General features: G+C 42.3%; 1 protein-coding gene and 1 long non-coding RNA gene across 4 annotated transcripts in view; one reads left to right on the top strand and one right to left on the bottom strand.

Moving 5' to 3' along the window:
* Positions 1-13,209, top strand: part of TTN (titin) — a 271,286-nt gene that overhangs the window by 136,772 nt on the left and 121,305 nt on the right. For both annotated transcript variants that reach the window (XM_084799170.1, XM_084799169.1), the window contains 41 exons: positions 850-930; positions 1,015-1,098; positions 1,235-1,321; positions 1,650-1,727; positions 2,744-2,827; positions 3,528-3,602; positions 3,695-3,778; positions 3,894-3,971; positions 4,311-4,394; positions 4,506-4,592; positions 4,696-4,779; positions 4,891-4,974; positions 5,084-5,167; positions 5,277-5,363; positions 5,447-5,530; positions 5,767-5,853; positions 6,194-6,277; positions 6,387-6,467; positions 6,591-6,671; positions 6,782-6,862; positions 6,973-7,053; positions 7,163-7,243; positions 7,354-7,434; positions 7,732-7,812; positions 7,943-8,023; positions 8,362-8,430; positions 8,546-8,632; positions 8,735-8,818; positions 8,930-9,013; positions 9,123-9,206; positions 9,316-9,402; positions 9,486-9,569; positions 9,693-9,785; positions 9,918-10,001; positions 10,117-10,200; positions 10,318-10,395; positions 10,792-10,875; positions 11,316-11,411; positions 11,715-11,792; positions 11,975-12,052; positions 12,258-12,341. In XM_084799170.1, coding sequence (XP_084655296.1) covers positions 850-930; positions 1,015-1,098; positions 1,235-1,321; positions 1,650-1,727; positions 2,744-2,827; positions 3,528-3,602; positions 3,695-3,778; positions 3,894-3,971; positions 4,311-4,394; positions 4,506-4,592; positions 4,696-4,779; positions 4,891-4,974; positions 5,084-5,167; positions 5,277-5,363; positions 5,447-5,530; positions 5,767-5,853; positions 6,194-6,277; positions 6,387-6,467; positions 6,591-6,671; positions 6,782-6,862; positions 6,973-7,053; positions 7,163-7,243; positions 7,354-7,434; positions 7,732-7,812; positions 7,943-8,023; positions 8,362-8,430; positions 8,546-8,632; positions 8,735-8,818; positions 8,930-9,013; positions 9,123-9,206; positions 9,316-9,402; positions 9,486-9,569; positions 9,693-9,785; positions 9,918-10,001; positions 10,117-10,200; positions 10,318-10,395; positions 10,792-10,875; positions 11,316-11,411; positions 11,715-11,792; positions 11,975-12,052; positions 12,258-12,341 — 3,402 coding nt within the window. The remainder of the gene's footprint in view (positions 1-849; positions 931-1,014; positions 1,099-1,234; positions 1,322-1,649; positions 1,728-2,743; positions 2,828-3,527; positions 3,603-3,694; positions 3,779-3,893; positions 3,972-4,310; positions 4,395-4,505; positions 4,593-4,695; positions 4,780-4,890; positions 4,975-5,083; positions 5,168-5,276; positions 5,364-5,446; positions 5,531-5,766; positions 5,854-6,193; positions 6,278-6,386; positions 6,468-6,590; positions 6,672-6,781; positions 6,863-6,972; positions 7,054-7,162; positions 7,244-7,353; positions 7,435-7,731; positions 7,813-7,942; positions 8,024-8,361; positions 8,431-8,545; positions 8,633-8,734; positions 8,819-8,929; positions 9,014-9,122; positions 9,207-9,315; positions 9,403-9,485; positions 9,570-9,692; positions 9,786-9,917; positions 10,002-10,116; positions 10,201-10,317; positions 10,396-10,791; positions 10,876-11,315; positions 11,412-11,714; positions 11,793-11,974; positions 12,053-12,257; positions 12,342-13,209) is intronic.
* LOC311607465 overlaps positions 3,803-13,209 on the bottom strand; it is a 42,297-nt gene continuing 32,890 nt past the window's right edge. For both annotated transcript variants that reach the window (XR_014782600.1, XR_014782601.1), the window contains 2 exons: positions 11,328-11,526; positions 3,803-3,863 (listed from right to left, as the gene is read on the bottom strand). This is a non-coding gene — a long non-coding RNA (uncharacterized lncRNA). The remainder of the gene's footprint in view (positions 3,864-11,327; positions 11,527-13,209) is intronic.

Here is a 13,209-nt window from a genome sequence, read left to right as displayed (position 1 = left end):
TAAAAGCCCACTAAAGCCCTAAGAGAATTAGCAATGTCTTTTCCTTTCCTGAAAATTTGTAAAAATAATTCAAATAGTAAGATAACCTATTAGTGAAATGCTCTGAGTGGACTCAGTATTCTAAGTGGTAAACATGCTGATACTGACATCAACATAATCTTCCATTCTGATTAAAACTGATCATATAGTAGTTTGGGATTAATGTATATGATCACTTCCTCTTACCTGTATCCTTAGAACTGATTATTGTAATCAGACAAAGGTCCTTTCTAAAAGCTGGAGGAATCATTTATTCTTTTATATGCATTTCCCTCATATATTTCACCACTTTTATTCTCCTTCAAGCCTCCTCTTTTTTCTTGCTGGCTTCTAATCTCTAAGTTGTTTCCACATTTATATGACATTATGAAGCCATAAATTAAATTTGATTTTAAAATGTAAGTAAGTATGTGCCTGGAAATGCAGAGGACCACATGATTCCAGCATGTCAGATACGGAAAGTGGGTTCTCCATACTCCCTCAGCATCCCTCCTGTTCTCAATGCACACATGAATCTCAAATGACACCAATATGGCTTTACCAATAGCTTCCCTAAGGTAAAATGGAAAAAAAAAACCCATATATTGTCTCTGTCTGGTAAATCGCTCAATTTTGTTACCATAATCATGAAGAATTTCTGAGCATCCTTCAGACTAAAACTGGGAATGAGGCTCACTCCAGCTTGTCACTAATTTGTGTCTATGTATGAATGTGGGTGGTGAATGTGTACAATGTGTCATGTATTTCTTAGTACTGTCCTCCATCTATCTTGAAATACCTGTAGTCACACACACACTAATATCTTTAAAGTTTATGAAGCATCTGAAGAAACAGTGATAGAAGAGGAACATGTGACCCATCCTCAGAAGGCAAGACTCAAAGTGGCAAAAGGTACCTAGCACCACTGACTCGGTCTGAATGGGGGCTTTCTTTTTCTTTACCATTTGTAATATAATCGGACTCATCTCTTTTAAGTGCCTGCACCACCTCAAACAGTTGTTACGGAAGAGAAAACATATGTGTCCATTCGTAAAAAGAGGGAGACCCTGGCACTCAAAGGTACATGTCAGCCACTTCAAAACATACATGATTATCTTTGGCTTTATGATCCCAAAACTGCAATGCTATATGACTCACTGGGGTTTTTGTTGTTGTTTACAATTTCTAAGTGTAAACCCTACTAATATCTTTAAAGAGTCTGAAACAACCACCCGGGAAGTGTTTCCAGAGCTGAAGTCGTATAAGGCTGCTCCTGAAATCCCTGAACCTCCCCCCGCTGAAGGTACAAACTCTTGTCACAAGACCCTAAGCGAGGAAACCTTTCATCTTGTGTTTGTCAAATGTTCAGTGTTTTATGTGTACTGTCTCCAACTTCTAAAATACTAATATCTTTAAAGCATCTCTCAAAATGTCCAGGACATGGAACTGTCTATGACTTGCCCCAAACAAGTCAAGACCCATCCATATAGCATACAAAGATAAACTGTTAGAAAAAATAAATAAATACCCTAACTTCAAGTCTGTCTATTTACTGTGCTTTCTTTGTATATTATGTTATTGTTTTTGCCTCTTCTCAATTATACTTTTAAAAACTACTAATATCTTTAAAGACTTTGAAATCATCAAAGAAGTGTTTCCAGAGAAACAACCTTCTGCAACCAAAAGAAGAAAAACTCTGCTGCCAACAGGTACAAGCCAGGAGAACATCAAGTCTCTTGTCTCAGCTGTAGTTGTGGCTAACGTGTGGGAACATACTAATCTCTTCAACACCCCAACAGTTGCCAAATACATGGACCCCCAAAGAATCCACGCAGCCAACTGAGTGAGCCATTTAGAAGGAAACGTTAAGCTCACACATGGAAGAACTTACAGTTCATCTACAAGAACTGTAGAGAAAACATGAAATGCTTGATGTTCAAATAGGACTTAATAGAAAATAGCAATGATGATGATGATGATGATGATGATGATGATAAAAATAATAGCCAGACTAGCTAGGAACAGTCAATAGGAAAGCTTTATAACATGTGTAAATCTGCAACTAGATTCAACTGGCTTAACTCGCATGCCTTTAAAGCAGGAATTGGTGACATCAGGTGACAAAGGTTCTGTCATGTGCCATGACAGTCATTCAACCTTCCATAGAGTTAGAAGTCCAGGATATATCATCACGCATGCTGCTCGTTGTCAGAATTGCTTTCCTAATAAAGCCATTGCCCAAAACAAGCATGACCATATGACTTACATCACGTAAGACTTGAATGTCATAGAAATAGCTTTATAGGAAAGTCATGACTTGATGTAAAGGTGATTTACCTGTAATGTCACCCTGGAGTCAAGGCCTAGTAACCCCAGTTACTTAAGGCATACATTTTTTTTCACTTTAAATGTTTTAGATATATCAAAATTCAGGGAGTTTTAAAAGAAGACCACAGCCTCTTCATGTTATACATGCTATTCTAATTTTTTTTCTCTGTCTAGAATTTCTTGCTTGTCTTCTCAAAGTCCCCTTAGGGTAGGTGCTAGGGAGCTGGGAAGCAAGAAACAAAAGGAGTGAAGACTTGGCTCCTTTTCTTAGGGATCCATACCTCCTCATATCCTTGAAGAACCCCAGTAGCAACAGAAATCACTTTGGTTCACTTAGTGGAATTAATGTCTCTCCTTGCCCTTCTAACAGCTGACTCTGATACTAATATCTTCCAAGCACCAGAAGCTATGAAGGAAACACCTCCTGAAATGAACGCCTTTGAAGATATTCCTGTCGAGCCAGAAATGCCACCCATCCAAGGTACATGCTCCCACCAAACAGATATCAAAGAAGAAAGTACTGCCTTCAACTCTGAAAACTCTTTTTCCTAAGACTCTTCCTAACTCCTATTTGTAAATATACTAATATCTTTAAGTCACCTGAAGTTCCAGTAAGTTCCACCTAGAAAGTATGTTTAGCCATTCTGCCGAAACAAAAATCCTATGACAAGCATACACTCCTGTCTCATTTCTCATGGGGTATTCTGAGATGCCCCTACCCACACAGATGTCGAAATCTGTGGGTACTCAAGATCCTTACGTAAAACCAGATCAAATTTGCATATAATCAAAGTAATGTTGGCACTTGCATTCAAGCATCTTCAGACCACTTACGGTCTAATAGAATGTAAACAGCATATGCATAGTCTCACACCGTGTTGTTCGGGAACTGATGACAAAGTAATACTGTACGCACGTGTTTAGTGCAGAGAGTTTTTCCATCCGTGCTTGAATGCAGTGGGACAGAAAGCTAGCTGCTATTTACAGTGACTATGCTGGAGAAATGCAAGGCCCTCTTCTTAAGGACCACACAACTCCTTGCATATTAGTTTATTGGTGAATGAGAGGTAGGAGAGAAGGGAAGAAAAGCAATTCCTAGAAAGCTATAAGCCACTTCACTGTGGCTACTGTCTCCATGAATCATTTTTACCCTGAAATGTGAAATACTAATATCTTTTAAGAACCCGAAGCCTCAACTGAAGTTGACGATGCAAAGAGAACCCCTTCCAAACCCAGAGGAGCTCCCTCAGTTACAGGTACAGGAGCTAGAAGTAACAGTTTTAGAACATACTTTCTTCATCCTGGTGCCATTCATAACACTAAATGTAAAAACAACAATTTCTTAAAGTGCTGGACACTTACCAAGAGGCCACCCTTGAAAAGAAAACACTTCGGATTTCTCGCAAAAAAACTGAGCTTCCTTCAGAAGAAGGTATATCTTCCTGGCAGTGTAAAAGGGCAGGAGACGTCTTTGGTTGTCTGCATGTATTTTCTGTTTGTAACGATTCGTTCTGCTCCTAAATGTCAAAATATTAATATCTTTAAAGTACCTGAGGCTCCCAGAGAAGTCGTGGCCAAAAAGAAAGTGCCCCCTCCCCAAGAGCCTGAAGTTGTACCTGTCAAAGGTACATATTTGACTGTCTCTATCCAGGGGAGGGCAAAGGAGAAGATGGGAAAACTTGGGACTCCTGTAGTATGTAAATGTAGCTTCTGTATGTGTGGACTGAGTTGACTCAGTGTAAATTTACTAACGTTCTTGAAGAACCTGAATCTCCTAAGGAAATGCCCCACCCCCAAAAGAAAGTCACTAGTGCAAAGCCCAAGGTGCCAACCATCATAGATTCCTCTTAACCCTGATGAGGTTCAGCACATAAAAATGATAGTTCACTTGGCTTCAGTACTGTTCTTGTGTGTCTACTGATCTTTGTGCTTTCTACATGTAAAACATACTAATCTCTTTGAAGTGCCTGGGACTCCTAAAGAGGTTGTCTCTGAGAGGAAAGTGCTTGTGGAACCAACAAAAAAGCCAGCAGCGCCACCTGCCACAGGTACGCCTCAGGACCCGAGGCTTCTTGAGACCCAAGTCTTCTGCTCTTGAAAATATTTCAGTCTATTGGTCTTCATAACTCTTAGACATAATCTCACTAATCTCTTTGAAGTGCCTGAGGAGCCCAAAGAGGTCATCCCTGAAAAGAAAGTGTCCCTGGTGCCTCCTAAAAAGCCAGCAGCTCCGCCACCTGTTACAGGTACTACTTGTCAGTAGCCAGAGGTTTCCAAGAACAAGCCTAACTCTTGTTCTTCATCCTACTTGTCAGAAATTCTAAAGTAGTTTCACTAATCTCTTTTAAGCGCCCGAGGCACCTGAAGAGGTCCTCTCTGAAGAGGAAGTGCCCCCGGTGCCCCCTAAAAAGCCAGAAGCCCCACCTGCCAAAGGTATTTCTCACAAACTTTAGGGGTCATGAGACCTAACTCTTGTGCTCTTGCGAATATTCTGGCCTGCCACTGGGCTAAGCCTTAAGTGGCCTTTCACTAATCTCTTTGAAGTGCCTGAGGCTCCCAAAGAAGCTGTTCCTGAGAAGAAAGTGTCCAAGGTGCCTCCGAAAAAGCCAGAAGCCCCACCTACCAAAGGTACTTGTCACTGGCCTGAGGCTTCTGAAGACAAAGCTCTTCTTCTCTAGAAAATGTCTTGTCCTGCTGTTGTCATGTGTCTTAAATGTACCCACTAATCTCTCTCAAGTGCCAGAGGCACCCAAGGAAGTTGTCCCTGAGAAGAAAGTGCCAGCAGCACCTCCAAAAAAGCCAGAAGCCCCGCCTGTGAAAGGTACTTGCTCTTGACCTTAGGCATCATAGCATCCAAGTACTCCTACCTTGAGAGCTCCGTCCTTGTGGCCACCACTGGTCCTGAGGACAGTTCCACTCTCTCTTTCAAGTGCCAGAGGCACCCAAGGAAGTTGTCCCTGAGAAGAAAGCACCACCAGCACCTCCTAAAAAGCCTGAGGCCCCACCACCTGCTCAAGGTAGTCACCCCCATGTCACTGAGCTTGGGAGTGTCCGTCTGTGTTTACTCTGTCTGACCATGAAAATACTAATATCTTTAAAGTGCCTGAGGTGCCAAAGGTAGCTGTTCCCCAAAAGAAGATACCTGAAGTCCTCCCCCCCGAACCAGAAAGCCCTCCTCCTGAAGGTAGAGACTGTACTACAGAAAAGGGGAAATAAATATCTTTTTTTTAACCAAAATATCTAGCATATGTTTATATGTAAAAGTATATACAGACTATATTATATAAATGTATTAGTACAGAAAGGTAATAATAGTAAAAACAATGTCAGTAGCTACCTAAAATGTCTTCTGTGATTATATGCTATAGACACAAGTTGATTTTTTCTTTTCTAAACCCAAATTATAAATTATCTTTGAAGTGCCTGAAGTGCCACCAAAGGAAGTCATCCCTGAGAAGAAAGTTCCAGTGGCTCCTCCCAAGAAGCCAGAAGCTCCACCTCCCAAAGGTATGTGTCCTTATGTGTTGTTGGCCACGTGCATCAGGGGTTGGGGGACGTGTGCTCACGTGTCAAGCTCCATTTCGTGTATTAGCTTGAATAGGTGTATCGCTAGATTGTCCTTTACAGTTCTAACTAAAAGGCACTAATATCTTCAAAGTTCCCAAAGCATCTAAAGAAGTGGTGCCTGAAAAGAAGGTGTCTGTGCCCAAAAAATCTCAGGTCCCTCCTTCTAAAGGTATTTTACTTTCCTCTCCTGCCCAAAGGAAAAAAAATAATAATCCCCTTGTAGTCTCATAAAATATGCCTTCGTAATTCATAATTTCTGAAACTACTAATGTCTTTCAAGTACCTGAAGTCCCCCAAGAGGCTGTCCCAGAAGAGAAAATTCCCAAGACACTGCCCAAAAAGGCAGAAGCTGCACGTGCCCAAGGTAGTTGTCAGATGAACTTGCCTTCAGAGAGCTCTTTCTCCTACTTTGAAAGTCAATGTGGACCACTGTGTCCACTAACTGAAGTGATAAACTACTAATATCTTTTAAGTGCCCGAAGTGCAAGAAATTGTCCCTGAAAAGACAAGACCAGCGGCCCCTCCCAAAAAGCCAGAAGCCACGCCTGTCCCAGGTACATGTCACGGAGACCTTCAGAAGAGATCTTTTTTTTTTTTTTTTTTTTTTTTTTGCTTAAAAACAAACGTAGACCATTGCCTTCACTAACCTAATTGATAAACTACTAATATCTTTTAAGTGCCCGAAGTGCAAGAAATTGTCCCTGAAAAGACAAGACCAGCAGCGCCTCCCAAAAAGCCAGAAGCCGCGCCTGCCCCAGGTACATGTCAGCTTAATGAGACTTCAGAAGAAACCTCTCTTCCATTCTTGAAAACAAACATAGACAATTGCTCTTTATTAACAAGTGATAAACTACTAATATCTTTTAAGTGCCCGAAGTCCAAGAAGTTGTCCCTGAAAAGACAAGACCAGCGGCGCCTCCAAAAAAGCCAGAAGCCGCGCCTGCCCCAGGTACACGTCAGCTGAACTACCCTTCAGAAGAGCTCTCGCTCCCGTTCTAGAAAGCAAAAGTGTGCATTGCTGTTCATTAACTAAATATAAAACTACTAATATCTTTTAAGTGTCCAAAGTCCAAGAAATTGTCCCTGAAAAGACAAGACCAGCAGTCCCTCCCAAAAAGCCAGAAGCCACACCTGCCCCAGGTACATGTCACTGAGACCTTCTTTAGAGGAGATCTCTTTTTTTGCTTGAAAACAAACGTAGACCATTGCCTTCACTAACCTAAGTGTAAAACTACTAATATCTTTTAAGTGCCCGAAGTGCAAGAAATTGTCCCTGAAAAGACAAGACCAGCAGCGCCTCCCAAAAAGCCAGAAGCCACACCTGCTCCAGGTACATGTCAGTTTAATGAGACTTCAGAAGAAACCTCTCTTCCGTTCTTGAAAACAAACATAGACAATTGCTCTTTATTAACAAGTGATAAACTACTAATATCTTTTAAGTGCCCAAAGTCCAAGAAGTTGTCCCTGAAAAGACAAGACCAGCGGCGCCTCCAAAAAAGCCAGAAGCCACACCTGCCCCAGGTACATGTCACCCAGACCTTCTTCAGAAGAAATCTTTCTATGCTTGAAAACAAACGTAGACCATTGCCTTCACTAACCAAATGATAAACTACTAATATCTTTTAAGTGCCCGAAGTGCAAGAAGTTGTCCCAGAAAAGACAAGACCAGCGGCGCCTCCAAAAAAGCCAGAAGCCGCGCCTGCCCCAGGTACACGTCAGCTGAACTACCCTTCAGAAGCGCTCTCACTCCCGTTCTTGAAAGCAAAAGTGTGCATTGCTATTCATTAACTAAATGTAAAACTACTAATATCTTTTAAGTGCCTGAAATCCAAGAAATTGTCCCCGAAAAGACAGGACCAGTGGCACATCGTAAAAAGCCAGAAACTGCACCTGCCCCAGGTACATGTCAGCTAAATGAAACTTCAGAGGAAATCTTTCTCCCTTTTGAGAAAAACAAAACAAAACAAAACAGAAATATAGACTGTTGCTCTATATTAACTTAAGTGTAAAACTACTAATATCTTTTAAGTGCCAGAAGTCCAAGAAATTGTCCCTGAAAAGACAAGACCAGCAGCACCTCCCAAAAAGCCAGAAGCCGCGCCTGCCCCAGGTAATTGTCGTGTGCAGACCTTCTTCTCCAGGAGAAAAACCTTGTTTGTTCCTGAAAAGCTTTAGTTCATCACCTGTTCCTAACCTCCATCTATAACTACCACTATCTTTCAAGTGCCTGAAGTTCCTCAAGCAGTTGTCCCAGAAAAGAAAGCCCCTATGGCCCCACCCCCAGGATTTAAAGCCCCACGCCCAGGATTTGAAGCCTCACCCCCAATCACAGATATTTCGAAGTCCTCTTCCTAGTCTTCAAAATGAAGGCCTTCTGTTCTTAAAAAACATTTTCAGTCCATTTACCTCATTGCCCTAAATAAAAGAAAACTACTAATCTCTTTTAAGAGCCAGAAATTGTCCCTGAAAAGAAAACAGTGGCACTACCTACGAAGCCAGCAGCCCCAGCCGTCACAGGTACTTGTCAGTAGTGACCCAAGGCTTCAGAAGCTGGAATTCTGCTGCCCCTGAAAATTAGCATGGTCTATGGTAACCACACGAGCTAAATATAATCTCACTGATCTCTTTGAAGTGCCTGAGGAGCCCAAAGAGGTCATCCCTGAAAAGAAAGCGTCCCTGGTGCCTCCTAAAAAGCCAGCAGCCCCGCCACCTGTTACAGGTACTACTTGTCAGTAGCCAGAGGTTTCCCAGTGCCTAACTCTTGTTCTTCTTCATCCTACTTGTCAGAAATCCTAAAGTAGTTTCACTAATCTCTTTTAAGCGCCCGAGGCACCTGAAGAGGTCCTCTCTGAAGAGGAAGTGCCCCCGGTGCCCCCTAAAAAGCCAGAAGCCCCACCTGCCAAAGGTATTTCTCACAAACTTTAGGGGTCATGAGACCTAACTCTTGTGCTCTTGCGAACATTCTGGCCTGCCACTGGGCTAAGCCTTAAGTGGCCTTTCACTAATCTCTTTGAAGTGCCTGAGGCTCCCAAAGAAGCTGTTCCTGAGAAGAAAGTGTCCAAGGTGCCTCCGAAAAAGCCAGAAGCCCCACCTGCCAAAGGTACTTGTCACTGGCCTGAGGCTTCTGAAGACAAAGCTCTTCTTCTCTAGAAAATGTCTTGTCCTGCTGTTGTCATGTGTCTTAAATGTACCTACTAATCTCTCTCAAGTGCCAGAGGCACCCAAGGAAGTTGTCCCTGAGAAGAAAGTGCCAGCAGCACCTCCGAAAAAGCCAGAAGCCCTGCCTGTGAAAGGTACTTGCTCTAGACCTTAGGCCTCATAGCATCCAAGTCCTCCTACCTTGAGAGCTCCGTCCTCGTGGCCACCACTTGTCCTGAGGACAGTTCCACTCTCTCTTTCAAGTGCCAGAGGCACCCAAGGAAGTTGTCCCTGAGAAGAAAGCACCACCAGCACCTCCTAAAAAGCCTGAGGCCCCACCACCTGCTCAAGGTAGTCACCCCCATGTCACTGAGCTTGGGAGTGTCCGTCTGTGTTTACTCTGTCTGACCATGAAAATACTAATATCTTTAAAGTGCCTGAGGTGCCAAAGGTAGCTGTTCCCCAAAAGAAGATACCTGAAGCCCTTCCCCCCGAACCAGAAAGTCCTCCCCCCGAAGGTAATGATGAAACCATTGTAATCTTTAAAAAAATGAAATGGCTATATGTTGTGAAAATCTTCTTTGGTAAATGTGTCATAAATGTCAGTTACGTCTGTCACTAATGGGCTACTGTCTTTAAAGTGTATGAGGAACCTGCAGAGGAGATTGCCCCAGAACAACCTCCAGAGGAGGCTGAGGAAGAGCCAGTGCCAGCTCCACCTCCACCTCCAAAAGGTACTTGGCAAGGCTGCTGGAGGGTCTCCAACCCACCTTGACCCCTCTGGTCCTCACAGCATGAAGCTGGTTGAGGTGTCTTTCTTCCACTTGTCTTTGCTGCTTCTAAAGCATAAACTCTCCTGCCTTTAGTGACAGTGCCACCTAAGAAGCTTGTGCCAGAGAAAAAAGCACCCCCTGCTGTTGCCAAGAAACCTGAACCCCCACCAGCGAAAGGTATTTTAGCTGCTGCTAACGTCCTGCAGACAGATGTCTCTGAACTGTCCTATTCCAATACTGTTCTTAATGATCACTGAAACCTCAAGTTTAAACCTGCTAATATCTTTTAAAGCGCCTGAGGTGCCCAAGGAAGCTGTCCCTGAAAAGAAAATGCCTCCTGTGGCTCCCAAAAAGCCAGAAGTCCCACCTGCTAAAGGTATACACGGAGGCGGGAGTGGTTTCCAGTTCTTAAACAGTGTCTCACGCTGTTCGAATGGGGGATGGGTAGCCAGTGCCGATTGCTCATAATGTTAAAATACTAATATCTTTAAAGTGCCAGAGGTTCCGAAAGAAGTTGTCCCAGAAAAGAAAGTGGCTGTTCCCAAAAAGCCTGAGGTCCCACCAGCCAAAGGTACTTGTCAGTAATCAGACTCTTCAGAGAGGCACCCCCTCTTGGTCCCCTCCCCTCTGTCACTCAATGTCAAACTCTGTGTTTGTCAGTCTTCTTGTATTTGTAAATGTAGAAGTGTACCTGGGAGTTTAGAGTTAGCAGAATAGTTTTAAAACTTTAAGAAAACAAAAAAGAAGTGATGAATGCCTTTGCTCACAAACACTGATGACTTTTTACAATCATCCCTTTGTAAGAGTATTCATTTTGCTCCACCTTAGACGAAGATCCAAGGACAGCTACCAACCTCTCCAATTTTCTTCTTGGATCTATCTGTCCCTGGGTTATTTGAGTAAAATGTGCCCTTGAAATGGCATGCGTGTCTTGTACCCAAAAGTGAAACTAACTACTATCTTAAAGTGCCAGGGGTGCCAAAGAAACCTGTGATCGAAGAGAAGCCAGCCACTCCTGTTCCAGAGAAAGTGGAGTCTCCTCCCCCAGAAGGTACATATGGGACCGTTGCTAAGGTTACCATTTATGGCTATTTATAATGCAGACTTTGTTTGTCTTCTTTTCTTGACTCTCTCATTCTCTCTCCGTTCACTGTTCTTACTTTTTATCATCTAAATTAGCTCTGATCTCAAATTGCTAGTCAGTAATGGCTGCCCAGGTCACAGGTCACAGGTCACAGGTCACTGTGATCTGTATTCAGCAACTCTTCTCTGATGTACATAAGAAACGAGATGAGCACATTAGCGGGCATGGATGACATTAAAAAGCAAGAGCTTTTCCAAGCACTCAGATCAGTAGACACAGACGTCAGACATCTGGGATAGATTTCATCTTAATAAAAAAAAAATCAAAGCAAGGCGGGGAATCAAGATCACATGTTTGGGTGTTATGTGCCTCATACACTGAAATACAATTGATTAATATCTTTAAAGTGTATGAAGAACCTGAAGAAGTCGCTGCTGAGGAGGAAGAGCCAGCCCCTGTTGTCAAAGAGGAAGAATACGAAGCTCCACCTCCGCCTGCACCAGGTATCCATCAGGGTCTGCGGCATAGAAAGGAATGTGCAGTCGCTTGGTTTCTATGTGTATTACACACCATAAGGCGATATCCATCTTCTACCTTCTTGTGTGAAATTTGCCACTGCTTGCAAAACAAAAAAACAAAGACCACATTATTTTCACTTATAAAACTTACAGAATTTTAAAATCTACCTACTTACCAAAATTTAGAACCTACGTACATACCAAAATGCATGGTCTTTTATAAGTGGGTTTATCACTTGATTTGTCCTTGCAAATACCTGATTCTAAAAGAAATTCCTATTCTTCAAGTGCCTGAAGAGCCTAAGAAGGTTGTCCCAGAGAAGAAATTTCCAGTCATCAAAAAACCAGAAGCTCCACCTCCTAAAGGTACTTATGTTAAAACAAGTGTTTGCATTCCTTCTGTGCCGTCTAAAAGTCCGTGTCTTTGTTGTGCGTATGCTGTACTGCTTCTGTTAACTGTCATCTATATGTAACGGTGTTTTGTAGACTTGTACAGTTAATGTGAATATCTTATACTTTTATATTAAATGCTACTAATATCTTTAAAGTACCTGAGGTGCCAAAGAAAGTTGTGCCAGTGAAGAAGGTTCCAGTCTCTAAGAAGCCAGAACCACCAGAAGCTGAAGGTATTCACAGTCACCTGACATGTCATTTTTAAAAGCTTAGTCTAAAAGTGGACTCCAATAAGCGTCCTCCTACTTACAACAACCGGGGGCAAAATTGTCCTCCTTTGCTTCCATTAATTCTAACACTACTCCATTAATTACAGATATTTTTACTCTTAAAATATTCTCAACTTGTCTCTCTAAAACAAAACTAATATCTTCAAAGTCCCCGAGGTGCCGAAGAAACTGGTGCCGGTCAAGAAAGAACCTGTGCCTGTTACCAAAAAGCCAGAAGCCCTGCCAGAAAAAGGTATCTGCTGGGAAGAAAGACACTTCTCCACCGCTAAACACTTGATAATAATTCTTAGTGCAAAAAAGAGGGAGCTTATGTATTTCGTGGAGAAAAGGGGGAAATGATGATGACTGCAAAACGAGAAAGCAACAGAGAAACTGCCCCTTGTGTTGAGACAGTCCACGGTTACGGGGGCTAGAAAAGGAGTCAGCTGCCCAATTCACCACATTTGAGTGAAGATAATGTTTTACAATATGTAAAGCATGTTCCCATCTTTTAACAATTTAAATATGGTAGGAGAATAGAAAGATTGGTCAACTCTACAGATAGGAGGGAATAACATTCCAAACTTAACAAAGATTCAGGGAGAGACACCATAGAAAGTGTAAGGAAGAAATGGTTAGTTTTGGGTTTTTTTTAATAGTTTTTTGTTTTGTTTTGTTTTGTTTTGTTTTACATATGGGTCTAAAAGTTCAGGGACTCTCAGACAGTGTAACTTGGGTGTGGATTTGTAGACCATCTTGAAAGATAGCACTAGTTATAGAGGGCTATTTTACAGGAATAAGTCTCATTCTGTAGGCACCGGCAACAGGTGGCTTCAAAGGTTTTGAAGAATACAAGTGATTGCATTTGGACGACAGAAAGATACCTGCCCATACATTAAGAAAGCAGAAACACTGTAGGAGTTGAGGTTAAATGGCCAAGAGGATAATTCACTGGATTCCAGGCTGTTCTTAGAAAGAAATGGTGAACATATCCATCATTTATCAGGTATAGAATTTAGGAAGGAGCATTAGGAGCTCTGGGTCAAGGTTAGAGGCACCAATCTTGAGGTCATTTGCATTAAAAAAAAAAAAAGTTGCGTTTGCAAGGCTGCTTACCCAGA

The sequence above is a fragment of the Acomys minous genome (assembly GCF_964271855.1).
Source record: "Acomys minous genome assembly, chromosome: 10".
Lineage (NCBI taxonomy): Eukaryota > Metazoa > Chordata > Mammalia > Rodentia > Muridae > Acomys > Acomys minous.
This window is presented reverse-complemented; position numbering and strand designations above follow the sequence as displayed.